Source organism: Larimichthys crocea, chromosome X, assembly GCF_000972845.2.
Source record: "Larimichthys crocea isolate SSNF chromosome X, L_crocea_2.0, whole genome shotgun sequence".
NCBI classification, from domain to species: domain Eukaryota; kingdom Metazoa; phylum Chordata; class Actinopteri; family Sciaenidae; genus Larimichthys; species Larimichthys crocea.
The window spans coordinates 4799433-4827115 of record NC_040020.1 but is presented as its reverse complement, the minus strand read 5'-3'; the positions used below and the strand labels follow the sequence as shown (position 1 = coordinate 4827115).

The 27683-nt window shown below is 40.9% G+C and overlaps 2 protein-coding genes across 2 annotated transcripts; both read left to right on the top strand.

Moving 5' to 3' along the window:
- The first annotated feature begins 1342 nt into the window (after positions 1-1342).
- tbc1d9 (TBC1 domain family, member 9 (with GRAM domain)) lies at positions 1343-22073 on the top strand. Its single transcript, XM_019256063.2, has 21 exons — positions 1343-2143; positions 8914-9024; positions 10550-10668; positions 11369-11597; positions 11689-11950; positions 12446-12653; positions 13345-13551; positions 13647-13811; positions 14097-14247; positions 15744-15958; positions 16058-16175; positions 16275-16560; positions 16663-16792; positions 17035-17133; positions 17437-17505; positions 17810-18050; positions 18232-18297; positions 18555-18641; positions 19452-19520; positions 19966-20069; positions 20165-22073. The coding sequence occupies exons 1-21, from the start codon at positions 2023-2025 to the stop codon at positions 20975-20977; spliced, it is 3870 nt and encodes a 1289-aa protein (XP_019111608.2). The 5' UTR covers positions 1343-2022; the 3' UTR covers positions 20978-22073.
- Positions 22074-24751: 2678 nt separating this feature from the next.
- ucp1 (uncoupling protein 1) lies at positions 24752-27642 on the top strand. Its single transcript, XM_010746290.3, has 7 exons — positions 24752-24872; positions 25055-25191; positions 25480-25678; positions 26124-26321; positions 26418-26519; positions 26831-27011; positions 27100-27642. Exons 2-7 carry the CDS (start codon positions 25066-25068, stop codon positions 27212-27214), a joined length of 921 nt encoding a protein of 306 aa, XP_010744592.1. The 5' UTR covers positions 24752-24872; positions 25055-25065; the 3' UTR covers positions 27215-27642.
- The last annotated feature ends 41 nt before the right edge of the window (positions 27643-27683 follow it).

Genomic DNA, 27683 nt, shown 5'->3' with positions numbered 1-27683 from the left:
GTTAACGACTGCTGTAAATGAGTCTGTGCTGCAAGAGTGCAGCCTGTCGACTCGGTGTGGTTCACCGGTGAGGAAAGTTAAAACAAACACCTTAAAACCGAGTTTCAGTTGATGTGAGTCAAGCTGTGAGAAAAGCGCTGCTCCCCCTCATTCTGCATCCTGTTTTTGATAAACTATCTTTCTACATGCAGTAAGCCACAATTCCACAAAGTGCAGGAGACCCGACAAAACTTTCTCTTCACAGCTTCGGTAGAATCTCATAACGTTGGTGTGTTTGTAGTCATACACACTTGTTTCCCATAAATCTCTTACATTATCATGTTCATATAGAATTATGATCTATATGGGCTTGTAATACTTTATAACTTTGTATATTGTCCTTGTAAAATTATATTATTTTGTTGTAGTTCTCAGGATTTATTGTTGTTTTACAAGCCTGGATCACCAACCAGGCCTAGTGGGCATGTACTGTCCCCAAAGGTTGTCTACGTGACAATAACTTTGCTAATTAGATCATTATTTGTAGTAAAATAGAAGAATACAATAAAGTATCATACCTCGATGGGGAAGCTTTTTTTTTCACTCAAGTTTTACATATTCAGGCCCAAAATACCACACAGACACGCAAATATAGAGAGATGGAGTGGAGTGGATGGGTAGTTAGTTGGTCAAGGGCATCCAGGAGGTGAACTGGCACCTGTCCAGCTACCAGCCCACACTCCATACTGTGGTCCATGCTGGGTTTGAATCAGCCACCCTCTGGTTCCCAAGCCAAGTATCTATGGACTGAGCTACTGACACTCAATTAGTAGTTAGAATTATAATCAGATAATTTGTAATTAAAGTTAGGAACCAATTGACAAGCATCACACACCCCCAACCTCTCAGACCTCAACAGTAGAGGCATTATACACATCCATCTATCTATCTATCTATCTATCTATCTATCTATCTATCTATCTATCTATCCATCCATCATGTTTGAACAGTATTTGGCTGCCCAACAGAACAAACTAACTGATATAAAACAAATGTCAGGCTGGATTATAATCCAGCATAGAAATTCTAGTTACTTTGAGTGATTCTGGGCAAATGTTGTTTATGTTTATGTTGTATCTGTCATGTTTACATACTTAACCCACAGCTCCATAACGTGAGTGACAGTATCAGTGGAAAGAGTGAGCAAATTACAGTTTATCAATAAAACAAACAATCCAGTCAACAATATATCAAATTATGGGACACAAAGTCAAGATTAACGTTGGAATAATAAATGTGGATAATCTAAATTTAGTAGTTTTTATAATTCATTCATTATTTCCCCACGTGCCTCCACCTCCTACCCGCTGACGTCGCGTGGTGGCCAGCCCGTGACGCGCTCGCTTTATTTTGCGTGAGGCAGCAGAGGAGGAGGAGGAGACGGCTTTACAGTTCAGCTGTCGTCTTTGTGCTTATATACGCGGACATACATCGCAGCTGGGAGAACATACACACCGTTTATTGCTCGCTTTGATCGACTGTAACGCGCTTTTTCTCGGGCGAACATCGGCACCGACTGGATCGGCACCTGCCGCGGAGCAATGCACAACAAAGCCCGATAGAGCACTGCGCTGTGCGGCAGCAAACTCGAAGACAGGGTGCCTCTGGGAGACCTTTAAAGAAATTGATTTATTTATAAGCCTGCGCTGCAAACACACACACACACACACACACAAAGAGGCTGCTGCTGCAAGAAGAATAAAGATTTGTGTGTTGGATCACCATCTTGCAGGCCCATCCGAGGGCTTAATTATAGCAACACTTGCATGCGCGTCTTACTTACGCACGGACATCCAATAGTAGACGATATTTGAAGGGTCGAGGAGGAGAATATCAGGCCTTAATCTGTGTGTGTGTGTTTATAATTTAATAATTCCTGCTGGACACAAACAGACGTCGAGGTTGGAGCAGATTGATGGTCGCCATCAGCAGCACTCTGTGTTCAATGTTCCCTTAAAAGAAAAAGAAAAACCCAGGAGAATTATGTGGGTTAGTCCCGAAGATGTGTTACTGGCGGGCGCATTATGGATCACCGAGAGAGCAAATCCATATTTCATCCTCCAGAAGCGAAAAGGCCACGGGGATGGAGGCGGAGGACTGGCAGGTAAGTCTTAAATAATTAATTATAGATAAATTCAGAGATTATTGCAGATGGAAAGGTGACATTACAAACGTGTCAGGTGATTGTGTTGATGTCGGACATCAGAGGAACCACATGGACGGATTATGTGAGATGGGTCACATGATCAATCAACTGCCACAGGTGGCCTTTCACCTGAATGTGTCAGATAACACGTACATGTTCGTCTCAGACAGTAACTTATTGATTTATTGACACCCTCCTGTTTTAAAAGAACCTTTGACCAAAGCATGCAAACATCAAACTAAACCACTCACAGGGACACAGTGCGTCACTTCTACTGTCTTATATTCCTCCATAAATTAGGTCATATTGGGTGCACTCTATGGGGAAAAAATGCCTGAGGCTCCTCATGAGCTCTCAGTCATCACAACAATGCAAACAATAGCAGTTCTTGTGCAGCTGCTAATGGAACAACAACAGTGAACCTATTTGACCACCAAGAGACATGGTCTGTTTGCTTGCTCATGCTGAATCATTCCCCCCCCTTCTTCCTTCTCTCACTCCAACTCCTCCCTCTTGCTTATTTCATCCAAAATGGGTCAAGCAGCAGCAGCAGGAGCAGCAGCAGCAGGAGGAGGAAGAAGAAGAAGAGGAGAAAGAGGGACAGGTTATAGCAATGACAGTTTAAGTACTGTCCTGTGTTTGCTCTGGATCTTGAAATTGGTTCATTCCTCGACCAGCCTGTTTGAGGCGATTTACAATGTGCAGCACTTCCTTAAGTTGAGCAGCTAAGATGCTGTGTAACATCCCTGAGGAAATAAACAAACATGCACAATTTGGTACGTCATATCCATAATATATGAAACAGTTTGGTTCCTCATTCTGACACTTACAGTAGTCAGAGGCAGGATAATGTCTAGGGGTGGCATTCAAAACCATTTCTCTCTCTGTGTATCTTATACTATTCTGAAATATTGTGTTTCACATAGGATGAAGACCAGTTTAAATAGTGAAGGTCCTAATGCTCAATTGTGACTGGCTTCAAAATTCCTAACGTGTCAGTTTATGATGCATATTTCTAAACAAATGTGTTGAATTGTTACTAACCAGTTGCCACACAGTGAGGTTGAACTTTTGGGGGCCTCTGCTTGTTTCCTTTGCCCAGTTTGTAATCCAGTTTTAAGTACAGCCATTAATCATGATGTATGTGCAGCCAAATAACACGAATTACAGCAAATTAGGTTTTATTTCAAGACATGTTTGCCTTGGGAAAGTGTTGCCTTTTTATTACTGATTGATCAGTGTTGATTAGCTCAGTTTCTCATCCCTTTCTTGCTCTGTCAGTCACAATCTCTGCCACTGAGGTCAAGTCCGACTCAGACAAGTCAGGAGTGTGCAGTATGAATAACAATCTTCTATCTTATCTATCTAGCTTCTAATTTTCTATAATGATACTGATGTATATCATGATATTTTACAGTGGTGATTTCTCATTTCTGTAATTATCTTGCAACCCCTTAGATGGATTTTTTGACCCCTTGTAGAGGCCCTGAGCGCCAAATCGGGGGTTACTGATACTGTAAATGTATCTCAAACTAAGCTGAGAAAGCTTGTAGATGGATGACCATGGAATGGGAATGTCTGTTTAAACCAATGTTGGCCAAATACACCCAGAGATATTTAAAGGAAAGCATGCAGGGTATAAAAATTATCGCAAAATCTGCATCTGCGTTGTCATATTTACCAACCCAGCCCACAACATGTTTTTTTTATACAATCAAATGTAACACACTGCCTTCAACTAGGATCTAACATTTGTGATTTGACCCTCTTTTATATTAATAATTCAAATAATAATAAGGCAACCTCCTTTTCTCCGTCTCTCGTGAGTTCTTACTGTGGCAACACAAAGTGTGCTAAGTGGTGCTAGGGGATGATGTCATTGTTATGTAAAAGCGGAGCTTGCTGACTTGTACCGTGTGCCAGCTGGCACGCGCCACCCAGTGACCCTGGCACTGTCCACAAACACTACTTCCAGGGGAAACCATCAGCAGCACTAGGACCAGGAGTAATCTGACAGAGACATATCGAAATCAGCATATTCAATCTAACAGAGCTCGAGCTTCGATTGTTGGAGCTGGCAGAGAGCCAGGAGCGAGGTTTGGTGGAAAAAAAGGCGAATGTATATTTGTACACTGTGAGACATCGATAGCTACATGAGCAGACAGAATTTAAGCAGTTTTATGCAAACTGAGGAATAATTAATTCTGTCGCGGATGAAAGATCTGATGTGCCTCGCCTCTGGGTTTTAAACATGTCAAAACTGGAGTCTTGGTGTCTCACCAAGTTCCTCCAAAAACCCCTGAGTCAAAAACTTCAAAGAGTTCTGCGTCTCAAAATGCCTTTAAAGGGACAGTTCGGGTGTTTTGATGTATGAGGCAGCAAATCTGTTTGCAAGATAAGACTGAACTCAAACTTAGCATTTCTTAAAATTTCAAAGATGCTGCGTGCTTGTGTTTTTCTGTGCTGCTGTAACTCTGATCCAAACTACCGTCTATCTGTACACAGCACTTGGCACATTTTGCTTCTAAATAAAGCATATACTTAAATCTTAAATATTTATTCAATTCTTGATATGGAGCTTTTTTTTTTTAATGTGGCGAAAATACTTATTCTGCTGACCCTAACCACAGCACTGCATAGCTCTGCTTCTGAGCTCGGATCCTGTTACCTCGCTGCTCATCAAGCTCCACTGGCTATCTCTAGCAGCCCGCATTAAATTCAAATCACTAATGCTCGCCTACAAAGTAGTCTCTGGTTCTGCACCCACCTACTTGAATGCCATTATACAGGCATATGTTGCACTCAGCAAATGAACAACGGGTGGCTGTATCACCTGTACGCTCAGGACAATCCAAACTTTTCTCATTTGTTGTTCCCTGTTGGTGATTATATGTGAGTAGTACTTATTGCGGCAAAAACATGTGCTTGTCACGCTGTAGCTTGATTGTTTCCCTTTTTTGTAAGTCTCTTTGGATAAAGGTGTCAACTAAATGACTAAATGTAATCCCGGTCTGCTTCTCCAAACTGGGGTCCCGCGTTGACCCTTGTCTACCGTAGTTAATGACTGACTATGGAGAAGTACCTCATACAACACCACTTCAAAATCACTTTAACCCCAGCTCACCTCATTTATCGAATAAGTAACGGATCCATCTTTCCAGGAGCACCGAGGAACCCTAGAATTTTAGTGTTTCATTAATGGTGTTCAGAGAATAGTAATATAATTGTCAGCTGTGTTTAGAGCTTCCCTGTAGAGTTTTGGACCAGTAGTGGCACTCTGGAGTAATGCTTTTACGTGTAGGACGTAAAAGAAAAAGACTGCATGCCAACAAACATGCACGTTTACAAGAAAAAACATTTTCACAAGCGTTGTATGACACAAAAAAATAGATTTAACACTTCTGTTAGACGCACAAAAGAAGTTTGAAGTCTGAACATCCTGTAACTTACATTGTTCAAAGAAAACTCCACACATTTGACCCTAACAAGGCTGCAAGTAGGTCTACAGTATAGGCTGCTCAGTTAAATTTGCATCACATGTTAAACCTGATAAACTCCCAGTTTTTAACAGTGACTTACAGTCTTATCTTATAATTGAGTTTGCATGTTCAGTCTTTTGTAGGACAGCTGAATGGACACAAAGAGTCTCTCATCAGAGAGTCTTTTGTTGTTTGTACGTGGACATATAGTCAGTATCTTCAGAGAGGAAGTAAAAAAGAATAAGACAGAACCAAACCTACATTAATCAGACTGTAAATGAATTCATGCTGTAGTGTCACTTGTTACACAACTTGACGTGGTGCTTGAAGCATAAAATTGCACAATAACAGTACAAGAACCATATTTCACAATCTAGTTGGTAATTACTGTATGTTTGGTTGGAAGTGTGTCATGACTGACCCTTGTCCAAAGTAGGCCATCCAGTTATCTTGAACTTATGTTTAATATCAGTGGAGAAGCTGTAAAATACATTTTATGCATATGTGGTGGCAATGAGACGATCACATGATGATGATGATCCGAGCTCGTCTCAGGTTTCTGTTATCTGAGACAATATTGATTTTAAGTCTGAGGGCGATTGTGGTCCTTGTATGGACATGAACCATCCCCCTCCAAGCTGTTTTTGTTTTGTTTCTCTGGCTGAAAGTAGAACAAAACAAGTAGTTGTTTTTTTTCCTCTTATTCTTTCACTGAGAGTAAAAATGTTTCCGAGAAGGTGATTTGTTTTGCTCTAATAATAGGGAGCTCTGATTTGTGTTTCTGGAGGCAGAAAGCATCACATGATTTTATAGCTTGTTGAAAACAAGAGTGTTTTCCACCCCAGAAATAATAAATGGATATTGGCATTACAGCTGTGTGTTGTCTTTGTTTTGTAGGTTATACAACCTACTCATTGAGCATGTGGAAAGAAATTATCTGTGTCAAGGCAGAGGTGTGAGCTGGAACAGTCTAACACGTTGACTCTGTGTGATGTTCGGGGTCTCCGGGTGTACATAAACGACAAAACAAACCGCTTTTCCTTTCACACTCACTGTAAACCAACCTTACCAAAGGAAAGGCATGGATGTTAAGTGGTCTTACACCTTCAGCAGTCTGCTTTCTTGTGCGTCACCCCTCGGTTGTCTGTGTTAAACCTCAACTTGCACGCTGTAGGCTTAACCAGTCTTTACGTGCTGTACAACTAAAGTCCAAATTCGCTGAATTTATGACCACAGAACTTCAAGAAAGAGCTGTCTATTTAGAGTCCGTTTGCTTTGTTGCTTACAAGTATGACATTAAACCCTTTTTGAGAGGAAGAGATAACTGAGGTCAGCGTGTGAGCAACTGTTGTACTTTTCAGTTTCTCTGAGTGTGTTTGACCTTGTGTTTTTTCGGTCAAAGGGGAAGTTATATTCACACTTCATGGTTGTTTATTATTCACAAAGGGACTAACCCAAAGTGTCATGCTGCATTATCTCATTAGTTTCAGTGTTATTAAGACTCCACTCAACTAAAGCAGAACGTCTCACTCTTAAGTCCCGTGGATGGTGGCTAAGAGGTTACAAATACGAGTGTAGTCATTAGTAACATTTGGCAATCACAGTGTAGCCAGTTTTTAAGAGACAACGTGCTCTTTCAGCTATTTATAGAGCCCTAATTTACTTTATTGCTGCTTTTCTTGAAGGTTCATTAGGACTAAAAAGGAGGAATGTTAAGAGGAAAATGGAAGATATGTCGAGGACACGAGGAGGAATAGGAGGCAGACAATTAGAGTGAAGGATTGTAAATGATGGAGGGTCAGTGAGTCAACACCACACAGATCTACATCTTCTATTATATCTGTCTTTCCTTTTTAAGACAGGTTTTCCTCTCAAAATAAGAAAACATGTCAGCTTCCCTCCTCTTTCTCCCCTCCTCCCCCTCCTCCCCCTCATCCTCTCTCTTTCTCTCTCTCTCTCTCTCTGTGTGACTCATACTTTGTTTGCCCGGATGAGCTGCTGAACAAAAATAACCCATCTCTCATGGCAGTCGAATGTATATCTTCTCTGAACCAGGGAGAATATTCACAGTCACCGACAGCTCCTTGATTGCTTGGAAAAATGTTGTGGAAAAACACAGTACAGCTAACTGCAAGGAACTATGATGCCACTTTCTCATTAAGAACTCATTACAAAAAGGTTTTTAAGCTGTAACTGCTCTTAGATCAGTTGCAAGACATTATTAAGATTAGCTTATTGGTGCTCCGGGTTATCTGGTGAGACATTAACAAGGTCAAAGAGTCAAAGGTTTCTCATTTTGTAATAAGACAGCAGCAAAATCTAGTAAGTCTTTAAATGTATAAGTTACTAAGTCACTAATGATAAAGGGTTCTCATGATAGTAAATGAAGTCTGCAGGTAAAACAGATCTTAAAAGTATCCTGTGAAGAAACAAAGTTTCATTTGTGTTTGTGAAAGCGAGTGTGAAAACCCCAACAACCATCTCAGTGTGTTTAGTGTGTAGTTTAGACACGTCTCATGTCTTCCTTGTTTCTCCTTTCCTACCTTTTGCTTTCTGTGTGTATTGGCCTCTTACTGCCACCTGCAGATCAGTGGGTTCAACAGAAGCCATTGTGAACGTGCATGCTTGTGAATTGTCACGGGTGTGCATGAAAAAGAGTCGCAGTTTTACACACGGAGCAACACTGGCATCTGTTAAAGCTTTAGACGCATCACGCCTCTCCATAGTTTCATTAGATAAGCACATCCATCCTTGTTCCTCAGGTGACTTCTATCTTTCACCACCTCCTCAGCCTTTCGATTAGTTCCACACTGGTGGTTATCTGCTTTCATTTATCTCCCAGCTTTGAATAACACAATCTCATTTAACCATCATGCCCACAGATACAACTTAGTCAAAACAGTCTGACATTAGTCATACTGCATATAAGATCACACGTCTAACACCCCTCAGGGTGTTTTTCATGCATCAAATCTTAAACCGCAAGACCTCATTGGGTTTCCCCTTCGCTTAAGCATAACAAAATCGTCTGAAAGTATGACTGCACTTTATTTGTTAGGCCTCTCACATGGTCATTTATGGTTGTTAAAATGTCTGTGGTGCTTTTGTTTCACAGCAGAACAAATTTATTTGTATGAGCAGCTACGTCATGAGTTAATTTAAGAGTGACGTTTTTTTTGTTTTGGGTCCAACACAATATGTTCTTTATTTTGCTTTTGTTAAATCTGTTTCTTATCAAATATTTTACAGGTTTGCTCGTTGGGACCCTGGATGTCGTCCTGGACTCCAGTGCTCGTATGGCCCCATATAGGATCCTGTACCAGACTCCAGACTCGTTAGCTTACTGGACCATTGCTCATGGTATGTGCACTTTTAACACTTGGGTCAAACACTGTGAGGGAAGGAAGCCACTAACCTCAAGTTTATTTTGAGTTAGTTTATTTGCACTTCACATGCCTTTATCTGCACATGTTAGTTGTATAGGTATGGCTTGAGGTAAAGGCCCCTCTGTATTTTTAATCCCCCTGCACATCCCTCCCCCAGCCACCACATAACACATGATGCCTTTTAGCTGCTGAATGCCAAGCATTACATCATGCCCCAGTGGTTTTAAAGGGCAGGATTACAGGAACATGTGCAGGAATCAATACTCAAATAAGAGTGGAATTGGGGGTTGGGGTTAAGGTTTTTCATCTAATCACTTGATAGAGGTTTCATTATGATTTGATGTCATCGGCTGGTGGTGTTCAAAATAATCTAATCTACATATTCTTCCTAGACAGTCTGTGGTAGTAAATCATGAACATTAAAAGACAAACTCCACACTGATTATAAGCAGCGCTCCTGTGATTTTCACCATGACATTAAATGTGAAATTATCCCCACTATAAGTCAGAAAAAGTGTTGACACTTCCAAAATAAAGCCAGAGCTGCAATGACAATGATTTTTTTTTTTGATGAATCTATCAATTGTTTAGTCTACATACATACTACATAATGTAAGACTAGTGACAAACCCAAGATGACATACACAACTGTTTTCTCTGTCCTAAACCAAAAATGTTCACATTTATAACTAAATAAATATTCAAAACATTAAATAATCATTTAAATTGTTTAAATTGATGATCGACTAAATCGGCCTTGTAGATCTCAAATATTTATTTCCACATATGTGGAAGTTCAGGGGCAATATAATGCAACCCACATGATGGTATTATGATCAGCACGCTGTTAGTAGCTGCAGTTTCAGTTTGAGTATATGTATTTGAATCATGTGTTTAATTCATAAGTTCCCCACTAAATTTGTATATGAAATAAGTTGTTTATGCTCCCTTTCTGAAATGGAGGCCTACACCAGGCTACCCTGGTTTCCAAATGGCAATTGATCCCCACCTCCCCTCCCTCTCCCACCCATTCCTCAGCCCAGAGATAGTCAGAGAGTGGAGCAGTCTGGCAATAGACGAGGCTAATTCAGTGAACATGCACTCACTGAAAGGGCTGCTTGCAGCAGTGTTGAGAGATAATGGTGCACAGTGGCAGCCATTACTGCAATCAGTTTCTGCTGTGGCCAGAAAAAACACAAAAACAGTTTTAACCTCAGTGATCATGGATCACTGTGACTATATGATCATTTTAATGTTTCTGTTTAAACAGAAAATGGAGGATATGATATCACATTAGATTTGCATTGATGCATCATCAAGCTCTTCGAACTCTGTTAAATAATACAGAAACACCTCTCATACGAATTAGTCATTTTTCCATGAATTGCCCAGCGTTAGATCATGATTTCAATGCCAGTTATTACTGAAACATCACACCAACATGCTTTTCCTGTGAACCCGGTTGGCTGAGTGCTATAAACTTTCCTTCCTCGCTGCAGGAACCTCCCGTAAAGAGATCACAGAGCACTGGGAGTGGCTGGAACATAACCTGCTGCAGACTCTCTCCATCTTTGAGAACGAGAATGACATTACCACCTTTGTCAAAGGGAAAGTCCAGGTAACTCATCAGAAATGTAGTTTTGGACTTGCGTAAATTGGTGAGGCCAATTGTTCGAGTGTTTTAATGTGACTTTTATCTGTTCGTCAGACATTCAGAGTGTAGAGCGTGCACACAACACTGATCGCTCCACAGTATATTTAATTTATGAGAAACTTTTTGGTCTTTGATTCACTGAAAAAAAGTGTGACATTGAAAACAAAATTGACGAAGATGGTAGCATTGGTCATAGAGACTAAAAAGTCACAGACCAAAAAAGTGTGACATTATTAAGTTTTCTTGCAGAATGGTTTCTTAATTAAATGTCAATGTATAATAAAAAATGCATATTTAAACATGTGGAATTAATTTTTTTTCTTGGGATTCTTTACAGAGAAATTAGAAAAATAAAAGATGAGAGGGGGAAAAAATCATTGTGACAATGTACTTTTTCCATTTAAAGAGAATCAGCTGTCAAGTTTGCAGTGAAGAGAAGGCCACAACTGCATTTACATTTAAGAGAAATCTCATAATCTACTCCTGAGACATATTTTGTCCATTAACTGTTAGCAAAAGAGAGACAAGTCCTTGTAAATGTAGCATTCTGTGCTTGATGCTTTAGGTTTTAACTTGAAAACAACAACTAACTACTGCTGATCCTCATTTTACAATCCCATTGTCCCAGCTTTTTACCTCATTCTGTCTTTCCACCTCGCCTCAGGGGATCATCGCCGAGTACAACAAGAACCACGATGTCAAAGAGGACGACGACACAGACAAGTTCAAGGAGGCCAGCGCCAAGTTTCGTAAACTGTTTGGGATGCCGGAGGAGGAGAAGCTGGTCAACTATTACTCCTGCAGCTACTGGAAGGGCAAAGTGCCACGACAGGGATGGCTATACCTCAGCATCAACCACCTCTGCTTCTACTCCTACTTACTGGGAAAAGAAGGTTGGATACAGATTCATTTACTAATCATGTGGTCTTGAGTCCATTGGTTTGTCTTATCCATATTGATGTCCGTGTCTTCTCTTATCATCAGCCAAACTGGTGGTGCGTTGGGCAGACATCACCCAGCTAGAGAAGAGCGCAACCCTCCTGCTGCCTGACATGATTAAGGTGAGCACCCGCAACAACGAGCACGTCTTCTCTGTCTTCCTCAACATCAACGAGACCTTTAAGCTGGCGGAGCAGCTGGCCAACATCGCAATGCGTCAGCTCCTGGATAACAAAGGCTTCGAACAGGATCGGTCGCTGCCCAAACTCAAGAAGAAATCCCCCAAGAAGGTGTCGGCACTCAAGAGGTAAGCAAAGAACTGATGGTGGTGCGTGCTCATCAATAATAAATGCTGTTTAAGCATGTTTATAGCATGCAGTCGATTGAACTTTAAGGTGTTGTGGTTGGTTGAGTAGTTGGTTATCTAGAAACTTAAAGACAGAGGATGAAAGTCTAAAAGGGTTTTGCAAGATTAGGTTTTTAAATCTGCAAAGGCACAACACAGTTAGGAAATAAAAAGGTGATGTGCTTAAGTAGGTCTCTTCACTGCAGTGCATTATTATACCAGTTCATCTGGGGTTGTATGATGGTTGCTCTTGCATAACACCTCCACAGATACTGTTTGTGTAGAATCCTCCAAATTGTGTAACATCTGGAAACTTGAGATCTTATTGTACAAGAGGAAGCTATGCAAGATTTCTCTGGAATTCATCTTTTTGCTTTATATGCACTATAATTGCATTGATACATCAATGACAGTGACTATTTCACCTCATCTGACTCTACGTTTTCCATCCTTTAGGGATTTGGATGCAAGAGCTAAGAGTGAACGTTACCGGGCGCTCTTCCGCCTGCCCAAAGATGAAAAACTGGACGGACACACCGACTGCACCCTGTGGACCCCCTTTAACAAGATGCACATCCTGGGACAGATGTTTGTTTCCACCAACTACATCTGCTTCACCAGCAAGGAAGAGACTCTGTGCAGCCTCATCATCCCGCTACGTGAGGTGAGTTATGAACTGCTTGTACATTTTTGCAAATAAGGGGTTACATAAGTGGAAGACATAAAGGTGTCTTCTACAGCAGTCAACAGCGGTAGCTGAAGGAAACCGCTAAAATGTGTCGATGTGACTGATAATGTTGTCTGGTAGCGTGTTGCCCATCTGCTCTAGAAAGACTCAAACACACCAAACGCACTGTGTACAAAATGCAGCTGTCATGCTGAATCACAGTCATCCATTTTGTTTACAGACTGCTCTGGATTGGGTTTCACCGGCTAGTCGTTAATCCATTAAAGTTTGTTCTTACTTATTTCTTAGTAGATATCAGCCAGTTCCCATTTAGCTGTTTACTAAATGCTGTTGAATCATTAAAACATACAGGGATGTAGGTTTCTAGGAGATATCTGCAGTGTCATCCAAGTAAAAGCAATCAATTGTGCAGATTTACAGTCTGTAACGTAGAACAAAAATAAGTTTTAGGTGGCTAAATAAACTGAAATGTGATTGTAGATATGACTTTTTATTTATATATTCATACGTAAGTGTGTTTCAGAGCTAGTAGTATTGTGAGTTTGGAGAATCTCCACTAGTAAACACTTGACGTACCATTTGGTCTTCACGTTTGGTTGTCATGTGGGTGCTTGTCATTTATTGCTTTGTGTTAACAGAGACTGTATGCTCCCCATCTTTCTTCCAGGTGACCATCGTGGAGAAGGCAGACAGCTCCAACGTGCTGCCCAGCCCGCTCTCCATCAGTACCAAGAATCGTATGACTTTCCTGTTTGCTAACCTGAAGGACCGAGACTTCCTGGTGCAGAGGATTTCTGACTTCCTGCAGCAGACCACCTCCAAGAGGGAGCTCGAGAGGGAACTCACCGGCAGCCTGAACAGCTCAGACGATGAGGTAGAAGAATTTGTTTGCCCACCCTGAAATTGTTGGTGGTCACGTTGTCCATTTTAATAGCTTTGAAGCTTGAATGTTATGTGTGTCCTCTTCAGGTTTACTCCCAGCATGGATCTCTGCTCTCCAGCAGCCCACAGCACAGTTTGGGTTCAGAAAACGAGCGTACCTTCAACCTGAACGACAGCAGCGTGCCCACAGCCACACAAGCCCTCATGACCATGTACCGCCGCCGATCACCTGAGGAGTTCAACCCCAAGCTGGTAAGTTTAATGCACTTTTGTCGACTACATTTATGAAGCATTTAGGGCACGTTGTAACACCTTGTTGATTCATTCTGCTCCTGTTTAAGGCTATTTGCAGTTTTGGATTCCAAGTTATCACATTGTACATTATGATTTGCTATAACAAGCATTTTTATATCATTAAGCTGCATGGAGGATTGCTGCTAACTTCAACCTTGTATAGTTGAAGCAGGATTCTGGCAGAAAAAAATGGTTACAATAATTGTACCTGAGCTCATAACACTGTTTTCCCTCTTTGCTTAGGCAAAGGAGTTCCTGAAGGAGCAGGCGTGGAAGAACCACTTTGCAGAGTTTGGACAGGGGGTGTGTATGTACCGGACTGAGAAGACGAAGGAGCTGGTCCTCAAGGGGATTCCTGAGAGCATGAGAGGAGAGCTCTGGCTGCTCTTCTCTGGTGAGGAAACATTCAGGCAGGCCTGAAAGTAAACACAGGCTTGACACAATCTACTACAGGACTGCAAATGAGACACACCTTGTATACTACGTGCTCACACTTGATCAAAACACCTCATGATACATATTTTCCCCAGGTGTCATTTATCCACAGAAACCCTGCTGACAAATACACAACATGAGAACAAGATAAACATGTTATTAGCTGATGTGATGATGTGAGATATAAACTTAAAATAAGAACATATAACATATATATGCACACATTTATAAACTTACCCACCAAACATTACCTAAATGTAACATTTCCGTTACCTATAGACTCTACAGCAGACCTGTAGCTTGTGACTGTGTTTATTCAATTTTCCGTTTTCACGCAGACTCATCATGCGTTGGTGTCATGTGCCCGGGCAGCAGCTTGTTACTCATCCTCACCTGAGGTCGAGGATACAAACACTCTCTCTCTCTCCCTAGTGACCCACTTACTGCTCCCCCGGCTGTTGTCATAGCTGCATTGTGTTCAGTCAAACGTACCTGCACCTTCTCAAATGAGTTTTCCTGTCTCTGACACCCTCCAAGAAAAATATTTACCACGGTTCTTTTAAGCATTTATTGTTGACGTCTGTTTTTAGAACAGAGGGTGTAAAAACCAGTTTGGTGAGCATGCTTACTGAGGTATGTGGATAACCGCAGAGTAAAAGCTGGAATTTTGTCAAAGCTGGAACATGGACTGATGTGAAACTCTGCAAAGTTATATGAAGAGAATAAGAGAGTGAACTCTGAAACTGAAACTCTGATAAAATTGTGGTTATGATGATGGGTTATGTAGTTTACCGCACTGTAAAAACATAGAGATCCCATCTCAGTATTTATCAAACTTTTTACATCACATACCACCTCAGAAAATATTGTAATATATTATATTATTTTTGACATTAAAATCCAGCAGCGTAGGCTGATGTTTGTTAAATAATTTCATTTTAAAAACCACCAGTGATCCTCCAGTGGTGTGCAGTTATGACAAGAAAGGAAAAACTCAATTTCCTTCAATGACACGTTACAGGGTAAAATCCTCAGAACAATACACTAAAAACACACAAGACTTAAGTCAAACGTTAAAAGAAAAATTAAAGAGGTGTGTTTTTGTCGGGAATTTGAAGGTGGGTAGGTCAGTGCAGTCACAAATGTGATTGAGAGTTACAGAGGGAGGTGGCAGCTACAGAGAAGTGTTCAACATAAAGAAGAAACCAAATGAAATGTCAAAATTAAAAATAAAAGAAGAAACTGAAGCCCAAAGTGTCTTTAATTAAATTTTGCCCCTTTGCACAACATACAGAAGCTACAATATCACATCCATGGATAGATACAATAATGGATATGTAGTTGGAATATAATATATACATATAGTATATTTCCATAATGTATATAGTATTCTGTATTTCGTCCTGTATTTTTGCTGTGGTCTAAACCTTTTAAATCTTGTGTTTTTTTTCATAGGGGCGATCAACGAGATGGCCACCCACCCAGGATACTATGAAGACCTGGTGGAGAAGTCGATGGGCAAATACAACCTGGCAACAGAGGAGATAGAGAGGGACCTGCACCGCTCTCTCCCTGAGCACCCGGCCTTTCAGAACGAGATGGGCATCGCCGCCCTCCGCAGGGTCCTCACAGCGTACGCATTCAGAAACCCCAACATTGGATACTGTCAGGTATGCAGCACACTCTTGTTTTGATTTTTACATGAGCTGACAGAAACCTGACAGTGCCTGACAACGCTTGAATTTTCATTTTCTCCCCCGACACCACAGGCTATGAATATTGTGACGTCTGTGTTGCTGCTCTACGCCAAAGAAGAAGAGGCTTTTTGGCTGCTTGTGGCGCTCTGTGAGAGGATGCTGCCTGATTACTACAACACCAGGGTTGTAGGTCAGTACACGCGTGTGCTTCTGTATTGTCGGGTGTTTTGATCCGACAATTTTCTATTTGTTTAACATCCTCTTCATCTCCCCCCCTAATCTTCCCCAGGAGCCCTCGTCGATCAGGGAGTGTTTGAGGAGCTCGCCCGCGAGTACGTCCCTCAGCTGTACGACTGCATGCAGGACCTTGGGGTCATCTCCACCATCTCGCTCTCCTGGTTCCTCACCCTCTTCCTGTCTGTCATGCCGTTCGAGAGCGCTGTAGTGGTCGTGGACTGCTTCTTCTACGACGGCATTAAGGTCATCTTTCAGCTGGCGCTCTCCGTGCTGCACGCCAACATCCACCAGCTGCTGGGCTGCAAGGATGACGGAGAGGCCATGACCGTACTGGGCAGGTAAGGAGAGGAGCAAGGGCCAAAATCTTGACACAAAGATAACTCTAACACCAAAAACTATTCCACCATTTATCTGATATTTCTGACATTTGTGTATTGTAGATACTTGGACAGCGTGACCAATAAGGACAGCACCCTCCCTCCTATCCCTCATCTGCACTCCTTACTGACAGATAATGGGGAACCACATCCAGAGGTCGACATCTTCAAACTGGTTCGCAGCTCCTACGAGGTATTTAACCTGGAGGATGATGTATGTTTGTAAACATATATCATCCTCAATGTTTATGTCTATGTTTTTGGTTATTGAGACATGAGGGGAAGGGTACTGACTCGGATTCCTGCATTCATTCATTCATTTGTCATCTCTTTCTTTTCCAGTGTTTTCAGTAAAATGCTGTTTTCAGCCCATGCAATTTGAAATGTATTGTTGTCTCCTCACAATCTATGTTTCTGTTTCTCCTTTTGCTTTAGAAATTTGGTTCAATCCGTGCAGATGTGATCGAACAGATGCGTTTCAAACAGAGACTGAGGGTCATCCAAACCATCGAAGATACGACTAAACGCAACGTGGTAAGGATCCGCTGACTTTCTCGTATAGATACCAGTGTTAGTCAGCTGTTTATAAAAGTACAGTCAGGTTTGTCGACTGTATTTACCTTTAATGTTTTTGCTCAGCCGTGTCACACAGATAGTAGAACAGTAATCAGATGACACGCCACCTTCAGAAGTCTCTCAGTACTAGAGGTCTAATTAGATTTGAGCCTCGAAGCTGAATGACATGACTACATTCTAGTCATTATTAGCTACTCTGCTCCTCTTAACACTGTTATCTATCTTCTATTTTTACTTAATGTCATTATATTTATGTTTCAGGTCAGAACGATTGTAACAGAGACTGCCTTTAGTATGGACGAACTGGAGGAGCTCTACGTGCTCTTCAAGGTGAGTTACAGCTTGCACTCGCTGCTGAAAGTGAAGTACACAGGAAATCACTCTCTCGGTATGTGCAGAGAAAATAAACGACAGCAGAGGAGCCTTAATAGCATACTTTATTTCCGTGCTGCAGTCCTGTATAAACACATAGTGAAGATTAATTTGCCGCTTTTATTCATGGCACAGTGTTCATAATGATTCAGATTATTCAAGACTGAAATTGTTTTCCAAACAAGTATGTGTTGTATTTCATAAACTTGACATTTTTTTATATTTAAATTGATATTTTACACCCCTCTCCTTCCCTCTCCAGGCAGAGCATCTGACCAGCTGTTACTGGGGTGGCAGCAGCAACCCCACAGAGCGCCATGACCCGAGCCTGCCCTACCTGGAGCAGTACCGCATCGACGTGGAGCAGTTCAAAGGCCTGTTCAACCTGCTGTTCCCCTGGGCCAACGGAGCCCACTCAGACCCCCTGGCTTTGCGCTTCTTCCGTCTCCTTGACCAAAACGGAGACGCCCTCATCAATTTCCGGGAGTTCATCAGTGGCTTGGGTAAGTAAAGTCATGTGTGCATTCTTGTGAATATTCTTTGGAAGTAATGGTGTGTGACATACACAGTGTTTTACGCTGTCGTCATTTTAATTTAAGGTGGTATTGTATCGTATAGATGATGTATCACATCTGGAAGCAGCTCAGATGTGTCTGGTCTCTAAAGCTTGTTGGTGTGCTTTAGGTGTTCTGTGTCACGGGGACCTTACGGAGAAGCTGAAACTCCTCTATAAGATGCATGTCATACCTGGTGAGTGTTCAGCGGTGCAGTTCAGTCATCTTGGAGAGTCGACTCCAGGAAAATACAGAACACATTGTGTGGAGCAGGATTATTCGCTGTACGGAAAAGAGGTCGCTCAGTGGAAAAAAGGCTCTGAGCTCATCAAACATTTTAAACTACCTCCTACTAAATGAATGCTATGAAAAGTAACTTTATGGTCATAATTTGTATAACATAGAACAAAAAAAGATATGTTTTCACAAACTGTATTAAATGTTTTCTCCCAGAAATCACTCATGAACAAGAAGAACCAGACTCGGCCTTTGAGGCCACTCAGTACTTCTTTGAGGACATCACTCCAGAGACGTCCATAGGTAAGGACCTGAGATCTTTTTTTTTTGTGGTCACATTTGTATTGTTTTAACTACTCACAAGATAATATAATTTAACCATATATCAACATAAACATCTATTTATGTCACCACACAGGATTCTCTAGTTTTCCCAACCCTCTCGTCACGATGGTGACATTTCAGAATCTCCATACCACCATCCCCAACCTTATAACGTCAAGATGAAATAAAAAAAATCTGCCCCCTGTTGAGGAAATTCATTTAACATGAGCTGCTTTCCTCAGCAGATATTCACAAGACAATTAGATCTTGCACTGCACAGCTAAAATGTTTGAGGGAATCTCATAATGTTTGGCCTCCATTCAGCTTTTTACTCACTGAGTCTTTACTCACGCACTGCCAGATGATGAGTCATTTGCTGTGCTGTTATTCCTGAAGATGTATCGTGCAGAAATGTTGCTGTTTACACTGTAAAGAAGTTTAAATCTATTGAAATCTCTCTTTTTTTGTGGTTATGGGCTTGTCATGTGATTTGCAAGGGGAAGTACGGTTATATTAACCTTAAAACCGCAGGTATTGCATGCGTCCTACGTTGTGCTTAAATCAAACGTGTGTGCAGAGGTATTCTGTGTAGAATATACAGAAAGGAGAGAAGCTGCCTCACACACCTTTGCTGATCTGAAAGCTGTTTGGATAATTAAACTTGTGAGCAAGAAAATACACTATGTTTGATATGCTTGTCTCAGAGGATGCTGCTAAAATATGGACGCTAAATGTTCAGTCTAGCTATTGAAAGTGGACAAAATGTTGATCACCTTTCTTTTTCCTCAGGTCAAGACTCGAAGTGCAGAAGTGAGAGGGATGATGGCTTTGTCAGAGTTACATTTAAGACCGAAAAAGGTGAGCAGTCAGTTGTCTGTCAGTTGTTGCAAAAAGAAAAAGAAAAGTCTGAATTTATAGATCTAACACGAGATACTATACAGTCCCATTTACCTGAAATGAACAACAAGATGTTTAATCTGATTTGAATGGCAAACCGTTCAGGTGTGAAATTGAAATTGCTCTTTAGATTGATTGCCTTTACACAAAATGTAACTCTTGTTTACTGAAAGGCATCATCATATTTCCTCTGTGATGTCTGAAACAATGTGAATCCAGAATATATTCACGATGCTAGCAACAACAAGCTGTACTGCGTCAAATCAAGATTAATATTTACCAGAGAAAAGGGGAAATTTATGTTCTGGTCTTTGTGTCTTGCAATAGAAAGAGACATTGGTTGAATCTAAAAGTAAAATATTAGTTTGTGTTTCTTAACGTGAACACATTCTTTATGATCTTACAGTGAAGAAACTGAACACTCCTGAGTATCGCCATTATCTCAAACTGTGGAATCAGGAGACAAAACCTAAGCGAGAAAACACAAAAGACCTCCCCAAGCTGAATCAGGTAAGATTTCACCCCCTGTAATGGATTTTATATACAGTACGTGTATGAGAAACTCGTGAGTTGGGTATAACTGACTCTTGTGTGTCTTCCTCCAGAGCCAGTTTATCGAGCTCTGCAAGACCCTGTACAGCATGTTCAGTGAGGATGTTGCAGAACAGGAGCTCTACCACGCCACAGCGACCGTCACCAGTCTGCTGCTGGAAATGGGAGAGGTGGGGAAGCTTTTCTCCTCCTCTGGCAGAAAGGACCACAACATGGAAGGTAAACCAGAGCCGAGCATGTGCAGGAGAGATGCCACACATCCCAAAACCACTCAGGAGGCTGTGTCTGATGGCGTGTTCCAGCAGCGTGACCAGAATGACGGCTTCGTCCCTGCAGATTTGGAGAACAAGTCAAGCCCCTGTGAGGAGGACGGGAAAGGGGATGAAGGGATCGAGCAGCTGCCACCTATGCAAGACATCAAGCTGGAGGACTCGTCTCCCAAAGACACGGGCACATCGTCCGCCATGCTCATCTCGGATGATGAAACCAAAGATGACACCTCAATGTCATCTTACTCGGTGCTCAGCGCGGGCTCCCATGAGCTGGATGAAAAGCTGCAGTGCGAGGACATTGCAGACGACACAGTGCTGGTACGCAGCGACAGCGGCTCCAACAATGAAAGAGGTAACCTGTCCCACGGTGGCGGGTCCCACGACAGGGGGCTGCCTCACAGCACCAGCATCGACAAAGACTGGGCCATCACGTTTGAGCAGTTCCTGGCCTCTCTGCTCACCGAGCAGGCCCTGGTGCATTACTTTGAGAAGCCAGTGGAGGTGGCGGCTCGCATAACTAACGCCAAGAATGTGCGTAAAGTTGGGCGCCCCCTGCTGTCGACAAGTGACTATGAGATCTCGCTATCGGGCTGAGATTTCACACACAAAGACTGTTTTAAAAGGGAAACATGATTATCATGTCATTGGTGTACAGACGTCTCAGTGAGTTTTAGAGGACAATGAAGGTTATTGTGTATGATAGTTGAATGAATGTGACCAAAAACTGCTCTTAGCAATTTTACCAGATGTGAAAGACTTTTATTATAACAATCACTAGATTCTGTCCAGCTGAGAGGGAACAGGACATTAATATTAAGGTTTACTCAGATGAAAACAGTGTGAACATGTAGTAGCTGTACTTTATAAGACATTATGCATAGGTGTTAATATTGTAATCTCTAGCACTTCTTAAACTATGTAGATGTAAATGTCCACAGATACAGTACAGTTCTAAACTGGGATATTGATATTCTACGTACAATCACCTATCATTAATATCTGCTCAAACTATTGCTCCTTTACTTTACGACTCCATTTGCTGTTAATTGCAAGAATCGTTTTGAGTTTGTCACCGGACGATGACGTGGAAAAATACAAAACAAAGCTGTGAAAATTCAATGATAAAGTGAATTTTCATGTGTTACTGTGTAAACTCTCTTTTAGCTAAAGCAACAAAACTACTCTCTTTTTTCACACACACATATCTACTGTATGACTTCCTGGACATTCACTGCCCAAAATAATGTTCGCAATGATTACTCCGGTTGTGTTTTCTCCAGTCATTAGTGTTAACTGCAAACGATTTATACGAAAACTCCTTTTTGACTGATTGTTCAAGAATTCAAAGGAGGGTATGTGTGCTACAACATGACGATTACACTAACAACATGCTGTTGAATAAAGAGCCTGCACTTTGTTTACAACATAATGTGATCCACTAATATGTATTTGCTTGCCATTTGCCTAGCTGTTGATGTCTGCACACCAAACTAATTGCCTTTTGTTTGTTTGTTGTTGTTTTTTTATATATACATATTTTAACCTTTTTGCTCTGTACATTTTTACTTTGCAAGTTTTATGTGAATATTTTTTTTTATTTGAAATGTCCAGGTGTTATTACTCTGGATTCTGATGCATCGTGTATCACTCCATCTAATTAAAATTACAGTATGATTGATTCAATGCTGCACAGTACAACGCCTCAGGCTTCTTTTTCATTGACTTACTCAGACTAAAAATTTATGACCACTGAGTGTTAGTGCCATCTGGTGGAAGATCATTTTTTGTGCTACTTCATATATAATGTCACAGACGCAAATGTGCCAATTGATTTTTATTAGTGATGGTCTAGCACAGTGATAGAATGTAACTAAGTTAATTTACTCAACTATACTGAACTTAAGGGCATTAAGGTACTCAAATACTTCAAATTCATGTTGTTTTATAAGTAACATATGGCCACCCCTTAGTGAAGTTACAGTATGAGCAAGAGACTGAACCCTTAAATTGCTCCCAATTGGTTCCATCTGTGTATGAATGAATTAGCTCCCTTCTGGTGAGCAGTTTGCACTCTGCACAGTAGCCAATGACGTGCGTATGAATGGGTGAGTGTTATACGTAAGTGTAAAAGCGCCTAGAGTGGTCTGAAAGCTAGAAAGGACTACAAGTTCAATCCATTTATTTAAATTTCAGTTACTCCACTACATTTATTTGAGGCTATGGTTAGTTGTTAGTAGATTAAGATTCAATAAAGTAGTTAAAATAGTCCCCACATCGACATTAAATAACATTTTAAAGATTAAAATTCTGTTTACATTTCAATGTATTAGTTACAAAAATTTGAAAATATATATATCCAATGATCCCAATGATATAAACACTGACTGACATGAGCATAATGAGTACTTGAAACTTAAAGTACATTTTCTGGATAATTTAACTGTTTTGAATGCAGGACTTTTACTCGTAACATTTGTTTTGTAGTATTTTGTAGTATTTTTTGACCGTTACCTTAGTAACTTTAACTTCTGTTTTACTTAAGTAAAATCTACATTTTATATTTGTTCCAAAGGAACAATAGGACTCTCTTCTTTATAATGAAAAGTACATTTCAAGCCCTTTGTTGTCCTTTGAGAGAAAGATTACAGCAGCAGGTTACAGGGCCTCTCTCTCTCTCTCTCTCTCTCTCTCTCTCTCTCTGTAGACCAAACACACTGGGGTTGTGGCTCAGGTAAACCAATCACAGCAAAGGGAGCTCACTTGAATAAAGACGTTCTGCCCACTAAAAGGAGGCTTCCCCTCTCAGACACACGATAGAGCTGTGAATGTTTAATCTTTTAGAAATTATGTTTGCCAGACGTTATATCTATTTTCTGAGGTCCACTCAGTCATAAAACCAACATCTTAAAGCTTAAAAGGTCTGTTGTGAGTTTTCATCAAATTTAACAAAATAATGTTAAAAAATAGAAGGTTGGGAGGCTTTTATTCTGTTTTGGGCCCCTATTTTTAGTCCATTACACCTAGTTCAGTAAATCTTTGTGAAGGTTATAATGTTTTCTTGTCACAAAACTGATGCATCGATTCCACATTTGAGACTGAACTTTGTGGTTCTGCCTAACTGTATTGCATTATACTGAGAGGTGTTTCTAATGTTTAGTGTATCCTCTTTGATACAGAGTAAATGGAGTGGGCAAAATATTAGAAACACCTCTCACTATAACGCAACAACAACTCAACAGATAACAAACTATACAGCCCCCAAAATGGACATAGGGTTGAATCAACACCTCTCCAAGAAGTCTCAATAAAACCTGATTGTAATCTTGATAATTGTAGGATTAATAGTGCAGCACTCTTGTGTTACAATGCATCACTTTTAACTCAGTGCATATTATAAACTAGTGTCCCCCTTTTCTTTGTCCCAAAATCACATTCCCATAATTCCCATAGTATTTCAGAGGCGACATAGTTTGGACTCAGGCCACAAAATTATGAAACCATCAGCGTCATTGCAGCCAAACTGCTGAGAGGTCAAACGTGGTGTGATGCAAAGTTCTTATCTCCTCCACGATGAACTTCAGTCACTTTTTTACGTCATTACTCTCCCCTAATGCTTTTTTAAAGTTTTTTTTAAAAGTTGTTCTCTCTCACACAAATGTAAAAAGTATTAGAAGTAAAAAGTAGAAGTTAAAAGTAACATTTCATCCAGTAAAACCACTCCTGTTAAGGGTTGCTTGAATGCATCCTCACATAAACTATATGAGTCTATAGATAATCTGTTAAACATTTACCGACAAAGTGAAATTTGTATGCCGACTGTCCAATATAGGTTTTATGACAAACATATCAGCCATGTGTGAGGTTTGACTTCTGCCAATCACCTGCACACACTTTCTCTGTTCTTCACACACTTGTACTTTTCATTGGCTGAGAGCAAAAACAGGCCTCCAATGAACCCATGTGACAGTTGTATTATGGATGTTGTTAAATTCAGACACTTGGTCTATAAGGTGAATAACTACTTATTATTAAATCAATGACAAATAAAGGACAGAAGTAAAATCTGCTGGTGTTTCCAAAGTCTACTTACTGTTCTGTATGACAACATATAAATGTGATTATATTTAAAGGCATAAATGTACTGATATATTAAAGGCAGCTTTGGAAATAACAGTTTTTGCTGAAAATGCAGTGAATGGGGAACAGTTGTTTTTCTAAAATGTGTCTGCACTCTGGGGGTAAATTGAACATTGACTTTTTGACAGTCAGTGGACTTTGATTAGACCTTTGCGTACCGGAGTACACAGTAACGCCTCTCTGTGGATGTCATAAAAAAAGGCAGCGAGACGATATATAAATACAGAGCCAAAGATGCGCCTTTCCTTTCTGTGGAGCCGGTCTTTTATGGATTATAATCTGGCCAATCAAATACCACCCGGTAACAAACAACTGAGGATCAACAGGAGCCTTTAAGTTTTAGACACACAATGTAAGTATGTTTCATATCATCAGGCTGCAATTTTATTGTTAGCTCATAAAAAAAGACATCATTCACCAACTGTACAGTGTAAAACATGAATGATCTGAGGTTAATGATTATATGTTGGTTTCCTACATGACAGTCCTGGTGATTTAATGTCTGTGTGTATTTGTGCAAACTTTTAACCCCAGTTTTAGGAAACATGGTGGGACTTAAACCTTCAGATGTTCCCCCTCCGCTTGGGGTGAAGATGGCAAGTGCTGGGGCAGCAGCCTGTATAGCTGACATCGTCACCTTTCCTCTGGACACAGCTAAAGTCAGACTACAGGTATGTTCAATTACTAATCTTTATTTATCTCTAGTATCATATAACAACGTTTTCTTCACATTTACTGCAATAATGATCTCCAGCTACTCTAAATCTGGACACTTTGGAGCACAATGTGATGTTGGCAACTACTGACTGAGCAGCTCGACTTTCAACTTTGTCCACTTCAATTACCCCCCCCCAAAATCAATTGCACCGATTCACACGAGTCTGTTGCTACAGACTGTTAGTGAAAAACAGTTTTCTACTTTTGTTCTGTAAAGCTGATTTTACAATCTGTGACCCCAGATTCAGGGAGAGAAGACGGCAGTGGGAGGCATCCGCTACAGAGGCGTGTTTGGGACGATCACCACCATGATCAGAACAGAAGGGCCCAGGTCTCTGTACAACGGGCTGGTAGCCGGGCTGCAGAGACAATTGTGCTTTGCCTCCATCAGAATCGGCCTCTATGACAATGTCAAAAGCTTCTACACTGGTGGCAAAGACAGTAAGTGGTTACTTTTGACACATATTTCCAAACAAATCAGAAAAATTGTTTATAGATTTCAGTGTCACGCCGTCACAAATCCTTACATGACAGATGAATATCCACTCCAGTGCAGTCCAAAAAAACAAAATCTCAGAGGGCTTTACCATTCATACGCCCTAGCACACCCTTTACCTTTAGACACTCAGTTCAAGGAAAGAAAGAGAAAGAAAAATCCTAAAAAATTCCCAGAGGAAGGGAAAAAGAGAAACCAGAGGAGGAGCCAGATGTGCACCAGCTGCTGTATGTGCAATATAGACAGAAGTAACAGCTGTATTCGGACACAAAAAAAGTGTACCATATGAAGATCTGAGGCAGTGACTCTGATTGTTTTAATTGAAAATTAAGGAAATAAGTAGACAGAGTTATATAAAATCTCCTGTTGTTTCTGTGTTTCCTTTTCCAGATGCTAATGTGTTCATTCGTATCCTGGCTGGCTGTACTACGGGTGCCATGGCAGTGTCCTTTGCACAGCCCACAGATGTGGTCAAGGTTCGATTCCAAGCCCAGATGAACCTGGACGGTGTGGCCCGTCGCTACACCGGCACCATGCAGGCCTACAGACACATCTTCCAGAACGAGGGCCTTCGTGGACTCTGGAAAGGTGCCACTTGAGGAAGCCACAGAAATGATTAATAACTCATGGTAATAAAAAAAAAAAAAACATGATTATTTAATATTATTCTCTTGGCTTCTTCAGGGACGCTACCCAACATCACAAGAAACGCCTTGGTCAACTGCACAGAGCTGGTTACGTATGATCTGATCAAGGAGGCCATCCTTAGACACAACCTGTTGTCAGGTGAGTGGTGGAGCCCAGTAACAAACACACATAATAGTATCCTACAGAGAGATCTGATTGGACAGAAATCCACACACCCACTCACCTTTTCAACTCAGCTGATAACAGCACACATGGTGGTACAGTACATAGTGTATCTTCCCCTTACAGTGCTGTAAATACAGTAGTTAATATAATTTATCTCAATCGTTTATATTGCCCCATTCACAGAGTTACATAATCTGCTGACATGAGTTTCTATATTGCTCAGCTCAGGACAAAAGGCCCCCTGGTTACGACCCTTCACACTCCCTCTCTCTCTCTCTTCACAGACAATCTGCCTTGCCACTTTGTATCTGCGTTTGGTGCCGGCTTTGTTACCACGGTGATTGCTTCCCCAGTAGATGTGGTGAAAACTAGATACATGAACTCACCTCCAGGCCAGTACAAGAGCGCTATCAACTGCGCCTGGACCATGATGACCAAAGAGGGGCCAACAGCTTTCTACAAAGGGTGAGGCCTTCCCTTCATTTGTTGTACTCACATTTGTGGACCCACTTTCATCCGTCACTAACAACCCTCTCCTCTTTGTTTCTTGCAGATTCGTGCCCTCGTTCCTGAGGTTGGGATCGTGGAACGTTGTGATGTTTGTCTCATTCGAACAAATCAAGAGAGCCATGATGGTCACAAAGAAGAAGATCGAGGCCCCAAACTGAGATTTAGACTGAGAAACTTGAACCACCACCGCTGGGTTGGAACATGAAGAAAACCTAATGAATATCATATCAAGCTTTAGTGTTATTCTTTTTTTGTCTTGTGGTGACAAAGAGGAAAATCCTTTGTTGAAAAAGGAATATTGGACATCTTGTTTGTTGACTTTATATTGAACTGATGTATGAAAAAAATGCAGTTGTACCTTTATATTTATAATTTTTCATAATGAACCCATTTCAAATTTAATGGGAATGAATGGTGCGAACAGGAAGTTGTGATGAACTCCTTTGGGAAGTTGAGTTTGCACTTTAAGACCTATAAATCTAAATCTGCCAGTTATACATTTAAGGCAGCTTAAACCATTGCACCTTTATACTGGAAATAATACCGTAATAAAATGTAAAACAGGTTTATGTAAACCTGAAATATATTTGACTTGTCTTACAGACCCTGTGCTTGCTTATTAACTTC

What these genes read in the sequence shown, in the direction of transcription:
- tbc1d9 (XM_019256063.2), top strand. Translation starts at nt 2,023, where the DNA reads ATGTGGGTTAGTCCCGAAGATGTGTTACTGGCGGGCGCATTATGGATC. An exon ending in TGGAGGCGGAGGACTGGCAG is followed by an intron (nt 2,144 to 8,913) that starts GTAAGTCTTAAA and finishes AATATTTTACAG; the next exon opens with GTTTGCTCGTTGGGACCCTG. An exon ending in TGAACAGCTCAGACGATGAG is followed by an intron (nt 13,552 to 13,646) that starts GTAGAAGAATTT and finishes TGTCCTCTTCAG; the next exon opens with GTTTACTCCCAGCATGGATC.
- ucp1 (XM_010746290.3), top strand. Translation starts at nt 25,066, where the DNA reads ATGGTGGGACTTAAACCTTCAGATGTTCCCCCTCCGCTTGGGGTGAAG. An exon ending in CAGCTAAAGTCAGACTACAG is followed by an intron (nt 25,192 to 25,479) that starts GTATGTTCAATT and finishes CTGTGACCCCAG; the next exon opens with ATTCAGGGAGAGAAGACGGC. An exon ending in TAGACACAACCTGTTGTCAG is followed by an intron (nt 26,520 to 26,830) that starts GTGAGTGGTGGA and finishes CTCTCTTCACAG; the next exon opens with ACAATCTGCCTTGCCACTTT.